Source organism: Scatophagus argus, chromosome 23, assembly GCF_020382885.2.
Source record: "Scatophagus argus isolate fScaArg1 chromosome 23, fScaArg1.pri, whole genome shotgun sequence".
Lineage (NCBI taxonomy): Eukaryota > Metazoa > Chordata > Actinopteri > Scatophagidae > Scatophagus > Scatophagus argus.
The window spans coordinates 10144872-10160203 of record NC_058515.1 but is presented as its reverse complement, the minus strand read 5'-3'; the positions used below and the strand labels follow the sequence as shown (position 1 = coordinate 10160203).

At 39.9% G+C, this 15332-nt stretch overlaps 1 protein-coding gene across 5 annotated transcripts in view; it reads right to left on the bottom strand.

The window, feature by feature from the left end:
* The window catches only part of arap2 (ArfGAP with RhoGAP domain, ankyrin repeat and PH domain 2), a 102334-nt gene that overhangs the window by 19631 nt on the left and 67371 nt on the right, over nt 1-15332 (bottom strand). For all 5 annotated transcript variants that reach the window (XM_046381573.1, XM_046381571.1, XM_046381572.1 and 2 more), the window contains 7 exons: nt 13355-13499; nt 8781-8883; nt 7941-8139; nt 2808-2871; nt 2118-2281; nt 1311-1523; nt 967-1072 (listed from right to left, as the gene is read on the bottom strand). In XM_046381573.1, the coding sequence (XP_046237529.1) occupies nt 967-1072; nt 1311-1523; nt 2118-2281; nt 2808-2871; nt 7941-8139; nt 8781-8883; nt 13355-13499 (994 nt within the window). The remainder of the gene's footprint in view (nt 1-966; nt 1073-1310; nt 1524-2117; nt 2282-2807; nt 2872-7940; nt 8140-8780; nt 8884-13354; nt 13500-15332) is intronic.

The window sequence follows — 15332 nt, the reverse complement described above, 5'->3', positions numbered from 1 at the left end:
ATTTATTACTGGAAATTTCTGTACATTAAGCTGAGTGTTCAAAATGTCCAAAAGTGAGAAGACTGAAAAATCAGCAACATTTTAAGTAAACGCCTGAAAATAAAGCTGAAATATGTTATTTTTGCAGAAAAAACTAGAATTACTGCCTCACGATTGTATGGTTGTATGAATTTGAAGAAATTCCCTCAAGGCGTTCCTGAGATATCGCATTCAAAAGAACAGAAGGACAGATGAAATGACATACAAGCGTATGCATTGAGGAAAACATAACGGCTAGAGAGGCATGAAAAGGCCCGAAAAGCCACAAATAACACCACTTGTATTATTGATTTTAAGTGCTAAGTGTCTAAGTTTTTAGTAATGGGCCACTCGATCTGTTTTACTGACAAAATGCGAACAAATGGCACAAACAATATGAGACTGATTCGTCTTTTCAACCCAAGGACACTGTTGCTTCATGATGGAAGGATTAAAAAAAAAAAAAAAAAAAAAAAACAAACAAGAAAGAAATCACACAGATGACAGAGTGGGTCATTAGCAGAGCAGAAGGGACAATAGGCTAATCAGCAGGTGACGTATAACAGCCCGACGGCTCCTCAAGGTGCACGACTTTTCAGTCCCTGTACTTGTTATGTCTGATACATGTAACGGACATAAAGTGTAAGATTTTACTTTGAATGTAGTGTCAAAGGTAGCATCAGTTTAAAGTAGCAGGAAAGTAGCAGAACATTCAATTAAAATACCTCAAATTTGTACATAAGTAAAAAAATTTGTCAGATGAACTACCTTGCTGACTGTTGTCTTGGCTTCCTCATAGCCTGACTATAAAGTTTTTAAATTGACCACATGCTTTTCTCCTTCAGGGTAACAAACTTTTACGCTGACAGCGACCTTGACCTTGAAATGGCCTCGCTGGTACAAGCTTTAAATGTGTCTTCAGCTTGAAGCGTATGTGTATGTGTATACCTGTAAAGATGTTGGAGCAGGGCATCAAGGGTTGACCTGTTTATCTTTGGCAAACTCTCTATGAAAGTGGAGTACTTCTTTACTCTCTGCCTCTCGTCTTTCTCATCTACAAAAACCACACAGATGAGAACTGCTGTAACAATTGAGACATGACCACGGACACATAAAGGAAATAAAGGTCATACTTTCTAAATTATTTCTGAAACAAAACTGAACCTTTTTTTCATGACAATGACAATAATATATAATAATAATTAGAAATGATAAAAGAGAACATATATTGTGTGTGCATCTTTAACACTGGCATATTTTTGCTTATACTGTCTCGCCAACAGCTCACATACCCAAAGCTGAAACCCAGTACGGATACAGCTCCTTGGTCAGCAGTGCATCTTCCACTTGGGCTAAGAAGCTCTTCAGGGTGTCTGTCACATCCTCCAGCTGGTGCTCCTTATCCCTCAGCTTCACATTACGGGCATCCCGGGTGAACTCTTCAAGGAGAAGGGCCACTTGTCCAGGATCACCTGGTCTCTGGTAGACCCCCTCCTGGCACAAACCTAGTTAAGGAGGGATGGATGGATGGATGATTGGATAAATAAACTGATTTGTTCCTACCCGTAAGACTTTTGTTTGGCTCATTATGAGCTTTTTGCCATCTAGTCACAGCACATAGATTTCTATATAAGTAAATTATAGGGCAATAACCAAACTTATGGGTGCTGAACTGTAGGATTTAACTATGTTATATAAGCACATTTGAATGTAAATTGCAGGTGGAAAAAAATTGTTGCTACAAGGAATATTAACCTCTTGTACCACTTCACAGTTTCTGTTAACTTTAAGCCAATCCCTCATTCCACTGCATTGCGCTTGTAAAGGCACTCTGTGAGTGTGTGTCAGTGCATAGTGCCTGTTGATAAAGCAACAGGCACTATGCAAAAAGATTCGTGTGTTTCTATTTTGCAAATCGTGCAGTAACAGTGCAGTGAAAAGCTGGACTACATTTTCTGCATTTCTAAGCATGCAACAATAGATAATGTTGCACTATTTAAGACAATGTTAGAAAGCACGAAATTCTCAGCATTGAATCAGCTTCTCAAGGTGAAACTGTAATAACATTCATGCTATTTTTTCTCTGTAAATATACTCACCATACTGAGTGACAAAAGCAATGCAACTGTCCACTATGATAGGGACACCATTTTTAGTCAGCTGCTGGTCACTGAGCGCCTTGCTGTCTGTGCCAGCAGCCTGTGTGATGGCAGAGTGCCACAGTGTGAAGTCCATCTTGTTGAAGCCATGGATGTAAACGGTTCTATTAAGGACAGAGTGGAGAGGGGGGAAGTAATTATTCATAAAGTCTATAATTTCCTATAACAATATGGTATTTAATATTGTAAGAGCAAAAGTTGTTTGTGTAGTTGGAAAAAAAGCACTGCTAAGTCATTAAATAAACAACCATGAAGATTAAAGGAATCCAGAAGTGCTTCTGCGGAACACACGTCTATAAACAACCACAGGTTTCCCGTGAGATTTCATCAAAAACACACAAACGAAGAGCAATTAATGGTATAAACACAAAGTCTTGTTGCATTAAAAGGGAGCTAAAACCACTGGCTTGCGCTCCTTGCTGTCTCACCTCATCTCTATAACCGACGCGGGCAGTCTAGCGAGGTTTTAATTACCTTGGACCATAACAGTAGGTACAGTGCATTCAGACTAACAAGAATGAAGAAATGTGAAATCAAAGCTAACGCTGCTGCATGATGCATGGTGTTGTGTGGCAAATAAGTTTCCAATTAGCACACTTTTATTTCTTTTTTCTTTTTTGACTGACATACCTTCCACCCTCCACCATCAGCAGGACCTGGATCTTCTCCTCACCTTCTGTATGTGTGGAGACAGCTGGAGAGACAAAGGCAACAAGTTGTAGGAAATGCAGCCTCCAAAAGTGCTTACATTCAAAGACAAACACATTCTGCACTAATGCAAAGGAATGGGTCGGGAATAGCTTAGGTCTGATATTTGCAGTCGTAAAATCTCTGTAAAAACAAAGAGGCCTTAGAATCTTAAGCCATGAAACTTGAAAGTTTAATCATTCACTCCCTGTCACCGAAAGGTCTCTGTTCTCTTAACTAATCGTTTACTTTTTAAGTCAATCACGGCAAATGATGCAGTGCACAATGTGTCTAGACATATCTGACTGGTCTTTTCAAATGTACATACAGTGGAAGGAAAAGTAAGCGAAAAGAATAGAAGAGGAAAATACCAGACGTTAACGGCATTTCCTTGTAATTATGGGAACATGGACGCAGTTTTAATGTCTCAGACTTACTGAAGGTGGTTTAAACAAGAGAGGGAAGTGAGGCGTAAACACCAGTCATCAAGCTTTACATAAGGTTATTCTAAAAGCAACCAAATAAGGCTGTGCTGGGGGTAATATTTAACACAAATATTAAAAACAGAGTTCCTGCCATTCTTCATCTGTCCAATCAATCTTAAAATACCAGTGCAAGGATACAGAAAAACTGGGGACAGGGACTCGAAAGCTCTGCCGTAATCTCTTCTGTGGGTTCAAACAGCTGCTTGGATCAAGGCAACAATCACACACAGAACACACAAAAAAAGCACAAAAAAACATGAGGCTCTGCAGTTGAGTCACAAATCTCTTAGCAACACCATCGAGCACTTTTATCATACTCAAGTTCCCAGTGCTCAAACGGATGGATTCCTCATGGATGAATATAAAAGAAAGTAGCAAAAGAAGAAGAAGATAAATAAGATGACTTGTGAAGACAGCTAGCTTACTAGCTGCCTGTATGCTAAATATGCTTATGTCAGAGTGAACACAAACAATGAAAGGACTAATTGTGTACAATCCTGGTTGTATGATGATGATGATATGGTATGATCTTCTCATTCAGAGAGTAGAATGAAAAAAATCCAACAAGCAAATTTCAGAAATGAAAATGTTCCTTTAAGTTCCAGAGGCATAAAAATGCAAGACAAATGCTATCTGTGGACAATATTTTCTCTGTACTGTACCTCAAATGGAAGACTTCACATTCCTCACATCACCGGGAAAAAAGAGAGAGAAGAGAGAAAAACTAGTTCTTACTAGTTCCTCAAAAGAAAGAAACCCTCTTCATCCGCATTTTTACTTAAAACACTGATTATCGGCAGCGACAGGAAATTTAATTTAATTGTTGGCACAAGAAAGACGACTGGCAAAGATATTATACACTACAGACCCCTTTCGACTAACAAGTCCTTTGTTTAGGTCTTCATATGTTAAACCAAACAACAAAAACAATTAATCCCCAAAAGTCCCTCTCTCAACAAATAATTTGCTTTTTTTTCATTTCTTTGGCAGATTTTCAAGGGCAACAGCATTTCATTTGGATCCAAACAACAGGAGAAGAAAGGAGAAAACTTCAGAGATTGATATTGACTTGAGAGAGGTTTATTAGCAGCGTTATCAGGTAAATGCAAAACACTTGTCATCGTTGTTTAAACAATCACACAGCAGTCCTCTTTCATCCATCTTACAGCTCAGTGGGAAACTTTTTATTACTTAATATGTTTGTGTGATAAGGAACCAAGTCTGTGGCCTTGTTCTCTCCATTAATTTATAATGGCTGTCCTGTAAGAGATTTCGAGGATGTTTTTTTGTTTTTTTTTTCCCCACTCTAAAAATCAGGCTGAGTTAGGGTGCTGGATGACATGGAGCATTAAGTGTTTATTTTGACAGTCATTAGAGCTATTGTCAGAAGACCTCATAATATTACACTCCGAGGTTTTTATTTCAAGTAGTCGTTCATCTTGATTGAACCAACACCCCAGTGAACACAAGTGGTTGTGTTCATGGGTGGGAAGCAGTTGAGGGATGCCATGTTTTTTGCTACGATAGCAACTGTGAAGTTTCATGAAAAATGTTTACAGTCAGCAGTCAACATTTGTAAACAGGATTCTATTTTTTTTTAAAAAAACAAAATCTATCATTTGTTGACAGCCACGATTACTATCATTTTCAAAAACTTACACTATGTTAGCGACACTGGACTGGATATAATTAATTTCAGTATTCAGCTGTAGGCCATCACAAAAGGTGGGTTTATCTAATCAGATTTGGCAGTTACTCAGTTCATATTAAGTTAACTTCCAGATGAATCATCAACAGTTTTGTACCCTTTGTGAACATGTGAGCTACTATTGCTACAGTTCATATGTTCACATTGAAATGGACCTGAGTGTGGACACACTGAAATTTGACTGCTAAATATGCTGGGCTGCAGTCTTGTGCCGATTCCAATCTTAATTTTTAGATGACTGAGCAGAGCAGTGGGATTAACATTTTTTCTCTATTTAGCCACTGCCTTAAGAGACATCCACTGAGAAAATTGCACCGAATGAATTCAAAGATAATGTGCTTATCTTGTTTGAAAACCGTTAATTTCAGAAAGTTCTGGATGGAAAGTCTGATTCGTGCACTGTGACAGGTTAATGATTATCCTGCTGTGTCTGTCATTTTCCTCTCATTTTACTTTGGTTCAAGTTATTTGTGCAAGAGACATCACAAAAAGATCAATCCTTTCTCAAGTGCACAGCTGAGACACCAGGAAACCATTTTGGGAGGTAAAGACAGCGTTCTTTTCTCTTTTTTTAACTTGTGGATTTATTTATTTATATAGCACTTTTCAAAAACAAAATGCTTCATAGCCAGGACAAATGGATATTATCCACTGACAAAGATCAATAAAATAATTTGGACAGCTAAAGACGGTACAAAGTGTTGGGCAAACAACAAATAAAGGAATTAAGTTTAAAATGAACTGAAACTCTTTAGTAGGTTTTGAGAAAAGGCTTTGAATGGGATCATAGCTGTGCCAGCCTGAAGTCAGAAGAGCCAGGAACAGGCTGCACTGCACTTGCAATGAACTCCTGATGCAGTTTGAAGTGCAGCATGTTGGAAACACATTGTGATTTTAATTGAAAACTGTACTTATTAAATCCGCTCGCTTCTACACAGGGGCACCTTTCATGCGGTGGTGTCACTGCACAGAAAATAACATTTAATCCCATGTCACAGACTGCGATTCCTAAAGGGATCCTTTCAATGCTCCGGAACCTACCATCCCCTGACAAAACACAGTCCCTCCTGGCGCTAGCGGCTCCCTGGCTGTGACAAATATGGTTTGAGAAAGCTGGGAATAAAAATGAGCACTGCTGCAGTTTTTTTTTCTTCTTCTTCTTCTTTTTTTTTTTAACCCCGCCCAAGGTGAAAAGATGGGGCAGCACTTTGCGCAATTTGATCCACATCGAGGTGTAAATGGATTAAAAAGATCCATCGATTCTACCCCTCCTTCTGTTCGCGCATCACACAGGCACATTTGATCAATCTGCCAAAGCCTGTGGGAACTTCCACTATGACTGGCAGCTTCCCTCCACTGACTATTCTTTAAACAACTGGTGTCTGCTAATAATGTGGAGATATTTTCAAGAATTCATGTTAGCAGCAGAAACAATGCTACAAGCATGACACCATCATATTGTGAATATTTCTTTTCTTTTTTTCTTTTTTTACACTACCGTTTCTAAAATCATGTTTTCATGCCACATTTTACCGGAACAGCAAAGGATGACTTTTCTAATGGAAGACTAAACCAGCCAATTACAGCAGAGATCTGTGTAATGGTGTGAGGAGCTGAAATGACTTTTGACACCAGCTGCTTGCATGCATCCTCCAACACCCTTAAGGAGTTATAAATGTGTGTGTTAGGAGAGTGGCATGGAATGGTAGCTTTTTCAAAATCACGCACTTTATCAAAATAGTTAGAGTGAATTTTAAAAAGCCAGAAATCTCAGCATCACTGCATCACTGAGTTGCAGCAGTGGACGACTAATGCCATCGACCATAGACAGATTTGGTCATTTTAGGCTGTGAGATTTTGTAAAACTGTTTTATTGCATAGTTAAAAGCACCACTGAAGCTTTTTAACCATAAACTGTTAGCTCAAACTGTACCAATTTGGGACAGTATTAAGCAAAATTTAGTGTTTCTTTCATGCATATGTCAATGGAAGAGGTCAGTCACGACCAGCCCAGTGCGGGTTTCAAAACATCAGCAGTAACAGCAGTGACATTTCTAAGCAGAATGAATTAATTCAATCACAGGATTACTCACAAAGTACTGCACCTGAATTGAGACATTTTTTTTCAGAATATTACATTTGAAATAGTGGGGACAAACTACATATATTTGTGGACTTGACACTGAAGTCTTTATTACATGCAGAGTGCTGCGTGGATTACTTGCGTGGAGCTTTAATGTTGCTGTGCGAGCAGATTTCTTCATATTGGTTCTTAGTTGGCTCTAAAAGCCTGTAGGAAGCCATTCTCTAAGATTCTTGAAGTGGAAATGGAGGAAAAGCAAAAAAAAATAATGACAAATTGTCATGATGAACAGAACAGATGACATCAGGTGTCCACAGGTTTCATTTCCAGTTTCTGACCGATGCAGTTGCCACTTTCACGTATTGTGTAAGTACTTCGGTTTCTCTCTCAAAATCTGTTGTGGTCAGGTGCATTATTGGTCATGTGCTAAACACACTGGCGCCATGCACTTTAGACCAGGGAGTACAGATCATTTAAACAGGGCAGAAAGTGTTCATCTTCAAACCATAAAAACAACAGGATTGCCTTTCATTGAGGAAAAGACAGTAATGTGCATTTGCCTTTGCAAAACTGAACTTTAGTGACACCAGAATTTGAATCACAGACCTTTTGCAAACAATGTCGACAGTGTTGACCTTTGAGAACACAAAGTCTTCAAAATGGAGGAAACTATTTTATTCGCTGTGTCACAACATTCGATTTTATGAGGAATGAAACCTGACTGTGCAAACACATTGTCTTCTTGGTGCAATACATGTTGAGAAATAAAAAAAAAACAATAATAATGCAAATAGGCTTACTGAGCTCCTGCAGCTGTTTGAGTTGAAGGACTTCCTCCTCTCCTTCATCCTCTCCTGGGCTGAAGTGCAGGGCAGAGCCTTCGAGCATAAACCAGCCCACCCTCCAGTGGTACAGGTCATGGCCTTCTTTGTAGTGCAGTCTGCCAATCAGCTCGCTGTCCCTCTGCACCAGTCCCTCCACTTTCGGCGGAACGAAGCACTGCGAGTAACGAGGATAAACGAAGAGAAAGGACGGGCTCGCAAATGAGGAACTTTTACGCTTAAAACTTTTTGCTGTCGCCTCAAAACAAAGAACAACACAAAAACAGAACAGATGTCGTCTCCTTCTTGTAGTTATAAACCTTTGCTCAGTTTCTGCTCCCTGGCTGAATTATTTTCCATATCCCGTCCTCCCTCCTGCTCCCTCGCCTGGCTCTGTTGGGCCATTGTTCTGTGATTCAAATTAAAATACAGAGTTGTGGAAAGCCGATGGTACAGATGGAGAGACATATGGACTGATGCAGCTATACCTCCTACTATCTTTGCCTGCGATTAAAGAGATAAAAAGGGAATAGGGGACATTTTTATGTAGGGTGTTATTACAAGATCCTGTCAGCATATGGGGGAAGAGATAGCAAGACCACTTGTCTTATTGAAAGAGGCACAGCCAGCACGGTGCTCACTGAGGACAATGTATGCAACTGTGTGTGCTGCAAAGTGAAGAAAAAAGTGGTGGATGAATGTTACTGTGGTTCTGCGGCACATTCGCACCATTTCTTCTTTGTAACTTTAAGAGAAAAATAGATTTATAAAAGACATCTGTGTGTGTGTGTGCGCGCCGCTGTGTGCAAAGTGTGTCACCTTTGTTAGCGCCTGGATCCAGTCATGCTGCGTTTCCTGTGTTTCAGCTCCAACAATCAGTACCCGCTCTGTCTGCAGGTAGAGCTCCACAGTAAACACAGCCCTGCCAGAGACACACAGCTCACTATTAGATATCTAGAATGGAAAAATGTGTACACACACACACACACACACACACACATATGCAGGCAACAGGTAAAGAAACATCCAAATCTGTGCATTTTCATTTACAATTAAAAACTGACATATACATTTTAACAACAACATAACATAGCAAATAAAGAAACTCGGTCACAGGTCACAAAAGCCTTGCTGCAGGACACTTCGGAGGGTCTTTAACTCTCCCCATCACTTTTCTAACATTAAGCTTTTGTGCACTGACATTTTATCTGAAATAACAAAAAATGTGGTCAGTTCTGTCAGCTTGTTTCCAAGTGTTAAAATCAATCGGTGTCCTTTTTGATCGGCAAGCTCAGCTGTGTGAACACACGTTTCTACAAAACCGATGGAACAAAATAATGAAAATATGTAATATAATGGTTCCATTTACTTTTCATTTACATTCAACTGAAAGTTTTTGTTCTTTTCGACAATAATAATAATTGTCCACATTAATATGACAATATTTAGCTTTAAGCTTGCTTTGGGGGAAAAACATCTTCAAAGACCTTCTTGAAATGGAGACTACAATCAGCTGTTTATTTTACTGTGTGTTTCAATCTGTCATGTGGAGCAGGGCCACATTTCAACACATCCATCCTTTTTCAATTATTAAAAGACATTTCTATGTATGGTATGTCCATTCATGTGTAGGAACAATCACTTTTTTATTGATATACAGCAGCTTTTGCTTCCAGCATGCGATAATGTAGCTCAGACATTCAGATTTAGCCTTGAAGCTGTTATGAATGTGCTTTGATACAATGTGTGTCAGTCAGTCAAAAAATAAAAATTCACTCTCCCGGTGTATGTATATGAACAAAAACAGTAGATCCATAATCCTTCATGCACTAACACACTCATTCATACACACACACTTGCAGGCAAAACCCTTGCTGTCAGAAGCAAAAAGGCAGCTATTAATCTTTGTTGCTCTTTCTCCTCCCGTCTCTCTCCCTCCCTGTGTGTGTCTCTCTCTCGGTGAAGGCACAGAGGTTACAGTATCACTATCTTAATGGTTTGAACACACACTGGAGGCTCTAAATGCTGCGGCGATGGGTGTTAAAGGTGGCGTGTCGCGGGGGAGGGTGGGGGTGGGTTCACAGCAGCGCTGAGTCGCTCTCTTCTCACACGTGTCAGGGGAACAGGCGAGACATGGGTGTTTGCGTGCCCTCGCCTGACCCCACCTCCTCGCCTCCTCTTCTTCACAAGGCAGGTGTGCAGGCGCTTGTTAGAGATGGGGGGGGGGGGTCCCAGAGGGAGAGCCACGGAGAGAGTGTCGGAGGGGTACAGTGATGCGCTGGGCAAATGGTATCATAAAGAAAGGACAGGAGGAGAGGAGGGATAAGAGATGAGCGCTTGCATTATGAGCACCCCAGAGGGAGGGAATGGCTGGGGAGGAAAGAGATGCGTTCTTGTACTCTATGTGTCTGCCATTTTAAACTGTTTCTGTCCTTTACGTATGAGAGGCTATAGATCTTTTAGATGCTTGTTTATGTCCTACTCGTTTTCCTGTTTTCTGTTTATATGCACAAAAGAGTCCAAGTTATTGGGTTACTGTATAATTTGCATGCAAGTGGTCAGTGATAAGATTTCTCCCTGTGTCAAGCTGGCTCATTTTAGTGGTATCAGTGGTGAGTATGATGGGTTTTTTTTGTTCCTCTGTGGTGAGAAAGCGCATCAGTTTCCAAGGTTGGGCAGACATTTGTTTTGCTCACATTATTAATCCCAAGTGGAAATTAGTTTGGTCAGCCGTGCACAGTGACAAACAAGTCAGACAGCATAAGAGAGACAAACTGCCACAACAACAGTAATAACACTGACACACAATTTAATAAATATCCCAAAAGGACATTAGTGTAGCTCAGGAGCCTGCCTAGCAGCTAAATACAGTGGATCAGTTATAAAACAAGAGGCAGATCATAAAGTGATGCCCCAAAAACACATGAAATAAAATATAATTTACTTGCTGTTTAAACAGATAGTTTTAAAAAAAATGGCATCAAGTCTTTCAGTTCCACTCTTTTGAATGACAGCAGTATGGATCTTTCCTTTGAACCACACTGCTGCCACAGCAATGCTTCCATCCATATGCAGGCACATTAAAAACACGGTTAAGCACATATTGTACACAGTCGAGACATTAGGCCCACTCAGTAGGAATTTTGCTGTCCAGATTTTTCTCGCTTACTTAATAAATGACGATTACTGAAAAAAGGTGACAGTTTCCTAGTTACTTAAATTCAGGTAAACACACTGTCTGTTAGTATGCACCCTCACAAGTGTGTGAGCTCACCACAGTTTGATCTAAGACTGATGGAGGAAATGCATTGTGCAAAATGTGTGTTTGTTTGTGTTTTTGTAGATTGTGGAAGAGTTGCTACTATGGGCTGCTGTTTGTTTTATGTTCTTTTAATTCATATCAACATTGTGAACATGAGAAAAATAAAACTTCATTAGATTTGATAATGGCTAATTTAAATTTTAATTTAATTATAATACAGAAGCTTATGTGCTTATTTGAATGTGATGAAGTGAAAGAAAAAAAACACTTTCGATTGTCGAGCAAAGTTAGACAGAACTGACACACACTTTCTTTGTGGGGGAATCTGTTGCATAAGATTCACCTGTAGTTTGAACATGCATAAAGTTATCTATATGCTTTTCTTCAGCCTTTTATTTTCTCTTTAAGGCTTTTGTGCGCTTAGAGAAAGTCTTAATTCCCCAGCCCTCATATATAAATATATATAACCCATCTCGCTGACAAAGTTAGCAACTAAGCCCTTCTAAAAGTCTTTAAAAACTCAAAGGGTGAGAAACAGAAAAACAGAAAAAGAGCAGAAAGGTTTGTATCCAAGGTTTTTCAGTTGAATTTGAAGGTCAGAAACACTCTTGTCGAAACAGGCGGATGAGCCAAAAAAAGTCCCTAGAAAACCTCAACTTATCGCCAGCCAACACACTCCTATTGCATTAATTCCTACGAAGCGGGTGTGTAATATTCATACAACTTTAGCAGACGTATGTGTCGGGCCGTGCTATAATTCACGGTGTCCTCTGCCACGGTGAAATTACCCAAATGCTGTGTTTAATGGAAACGACACCTACGGCCTCCTGTAGCGTGGCGATAGGCTGCTGGTGGGTGTGTGTCATCTGCATATGTTAATATTCATGAGCGCCAGACAGTCAAGAGGTGAGGCGTCCCTCGTTCTCTCCGCTGCGCAGGCATGCTGGGAACGCTGGAAGTTGCAGGAGTGAGAGGGAGTGAGGCAGAGTTTAATCTAGTGAAACATACTGCCATTATGGGCGTCAGCGACAGAGAAATAATAGCCTTTCTGGGGGTGAAGCCACGACCTGTAACTTGGATGTATGCGTTGAGCTAAAAATGGCGCACATCGCTGTTTCCTTGCAGAGTCTGCACACACACAGTATTACCACCGTGACCCGTGATGAGTGTTTCTATGCGTCCAGCTCATTAGAAAGGTTGAAGTTTTAGCTGGCCAGATGTGTTTCTAATAGCTGCATAAATAACATTTACAAATAAAAGCATTGTTACTTCTTCATAACATCTGCTGCTGTCATTAAGGACCTGGCTTATGCTTTAATCATAAGTTATTATCACACACACACTCTCATATGAACACTCACACACACAGGACGATCCAAAGGGAGAGAGAGAGAGATGGTGAGCAAGGAAAAGGATCGAGACATCTGTTTCTTCTCCTTTGTGGCTTTTTTTTTTGCAACACTTCCAGGGGAAATAAAGAAAAGTTTGTCGCAGCAACTTTTTTTTATTTTTTATTTTTCTAACTAACTCATAATCTGAGAGAAGCGAATGAAAGCAGTTAAAGACACACCATTCGCCTGCATTCCCGCCAAAGTAAACAGCAAAATACAGCACTCATAAAGCCCTGATGGGTTCTGTTAAATTGAATAATGCTCAAGTTAAGATTATGCTAATGAGCCATATGATGAGGGAGAGAAGCTATGCAGAAGTCTCTGTTAACACACGTGTGTGTTTGTTAAACCACAGTGAAGCTCTGTAATATAGGAATGACATGTGTAGTAAATTGTAATTAGGTCAAACAAAAGAAAATAAATCATCTGAAATTTGCTTGAGTGTGTTTGTGTGTGTATGTGTGTGTGTGTGAAGCATGCGTATCCTTAAAGCAGGTTGAACTATCACTTATAAATTATGATTTAGCTGAGAGGATGTATGTGTCAGCGTGTGCGTGTAATGACAGCAAAGCTGAATGTTGAGTGTAAATGAAAGCCCTGTGACTTATTACCATGTAAAGCAGAGAACTTAGATGAATATTAAATGTTATTTACTCTAATAACCATACAAAGTCATTTTTTTCTCACAAGACACAAGTAGTATTTACATAGCATGTTAGTGTGTTTGTGTGTGTTCATACCCAGCTCCAGTCATGGTCTCTGTGTGGCTGACAGCCAGGCTAACCATCTCAGTGACGTTCGCCCTGCCGATGGCCAAGGGGCATCGCTCGCTCTCATAATAACTCAGGAAGCCTCCCTCCAATGTACACCACCGACGGGCCATGTCTGAAATACACACATAATTACATGGTACATTTTTCTGGTTTCCTGTTGAGATAGTCATGCATTCTTACATATATGCAAGCATATAAATGGACTTGCATTCACATGTACTTTCCCAGTCAACTGACTTCTCAAAGCACTTTGTAACACTTGCTGCACTGACCCATTCACACACACATTCATCCACTCAGCCATGTCTACAGAATCAGCAATGTCTACCTTAAGCTTGTTGATGGTGATACCAGGTCAAGGAAGGCTATAGCAGAAAAACCCTACAGTGTAGAGAACTGAGCAAAAGTGCATTTTATTATTTATTAATTTCACTTTTTCCTGCTTTGAGCAGCATGTAGTGGCAGTACATATACAAAGATTAGCAGCCATTTGCATCATTTTGGACGCATTTTGTAAACTGATATAATGCTAACTGAGGACAATTTATAGTGTCTTTCTCTGCATCCAGTGTCCTCCAAAATGTCTAGTGCCTCAAACTGGATTACTGCTGTAAAGCCATACATTTGCATGCTGATAAAGTTTAACAAATTGGCTACTGTTTGAGGAGTCCGAAAAGAAATTAATCAGAGCCTGCAATGTTTGTGATTGGTTTGTGAACAATTAGCACCACTCCAGCCCTATCTAATATAGCTAATGACTCTGCACAGCCTAAGACAGCACTACCAAGAAATCACTTAAAAGTTTGGAGATAGGACACATACAATAATTCAGCTTTCATGTATGGATGGATGGATGTATGGAGATGCAACAGCGTCATAGGCCTCAATTTTTCTTAATGGTGCAGTTGACTTAAAAACCAAGCTGTTTTTTTATTCAAAGCCAAATCATGCAGACATGAAGAGATCACAGCACTTGAACGCCAGAATTTCAAGCTAATGTTGCTCCTGAATCAACATCCAAGACACAACGCTGGAGAAAACAGAACATCCATACTGTAACTGGTTTAAGCACACTTTAAAAACACTTGACAGGCCTTCATTTTCAAATCAACAAAAGAAATCTTGGCATGGAGTGAGGACTACAGACACCTCATTGCTGAAGACCAGGTGAGTCAGATTGCGTCTGCGAAACCTTTGACTGCAATCAGTTGACTTATTTGAGGAGACAATCCCTCATTCTGTCTGTCTGTCTGTCCATTAGATGACAACTAAGTCAAGCATACTTCATGCGAGGGCACTCACACAGAATGAAAAGAGTTAAGAGACTCCGAGTGCCGAGCAGATTTCAATCAACAAACGCAATCTCAGCTGGAAAACACACAACGCTGTCTTTCGTGATTGTCTGACTGTGCGATTTACATAGCCAATGAGCGTGAAGTTCATAAAAACCTACCTAATTTTGGATTTTCAAAGTCACCAAGCCATCTGCTTTTTTGTTCCACAACAAAAACACACACACACACAAACAGCCCCCCCCCTCACCTACTCCACCCCTCCACCCCCTGTCACTTGCGACTCCAAAGTTTCCACTGTATTCATCTCATGAATATGCTAATTGTGCATTCCTCTGCCAACTGTGTGTGATGTTTCTGAAGGAACAGATATAGTTCCAATAAAAAAAAGGAAGTGTCTACAACTGGCTGTTAAAAGAAAAAGGATGTGATAAGCATAGGAAAGGAGGATGTCAGTTTTGCTCTGTTCACCCTTGCACTGCGTCTCTGTATGGCTCTTTCTGACTTTTTCCTTTGTCATTTCTGCCAAAAAATAAAAATAAAAAAACAAAAAACAAAAACAGTTTGGACACGATTCTGCATACGGCTTTGAAACTGCCAAATGACTAAAATCTCGTTGCCTCATGTGGCATTTAAAAAAATACGGCTGTTCT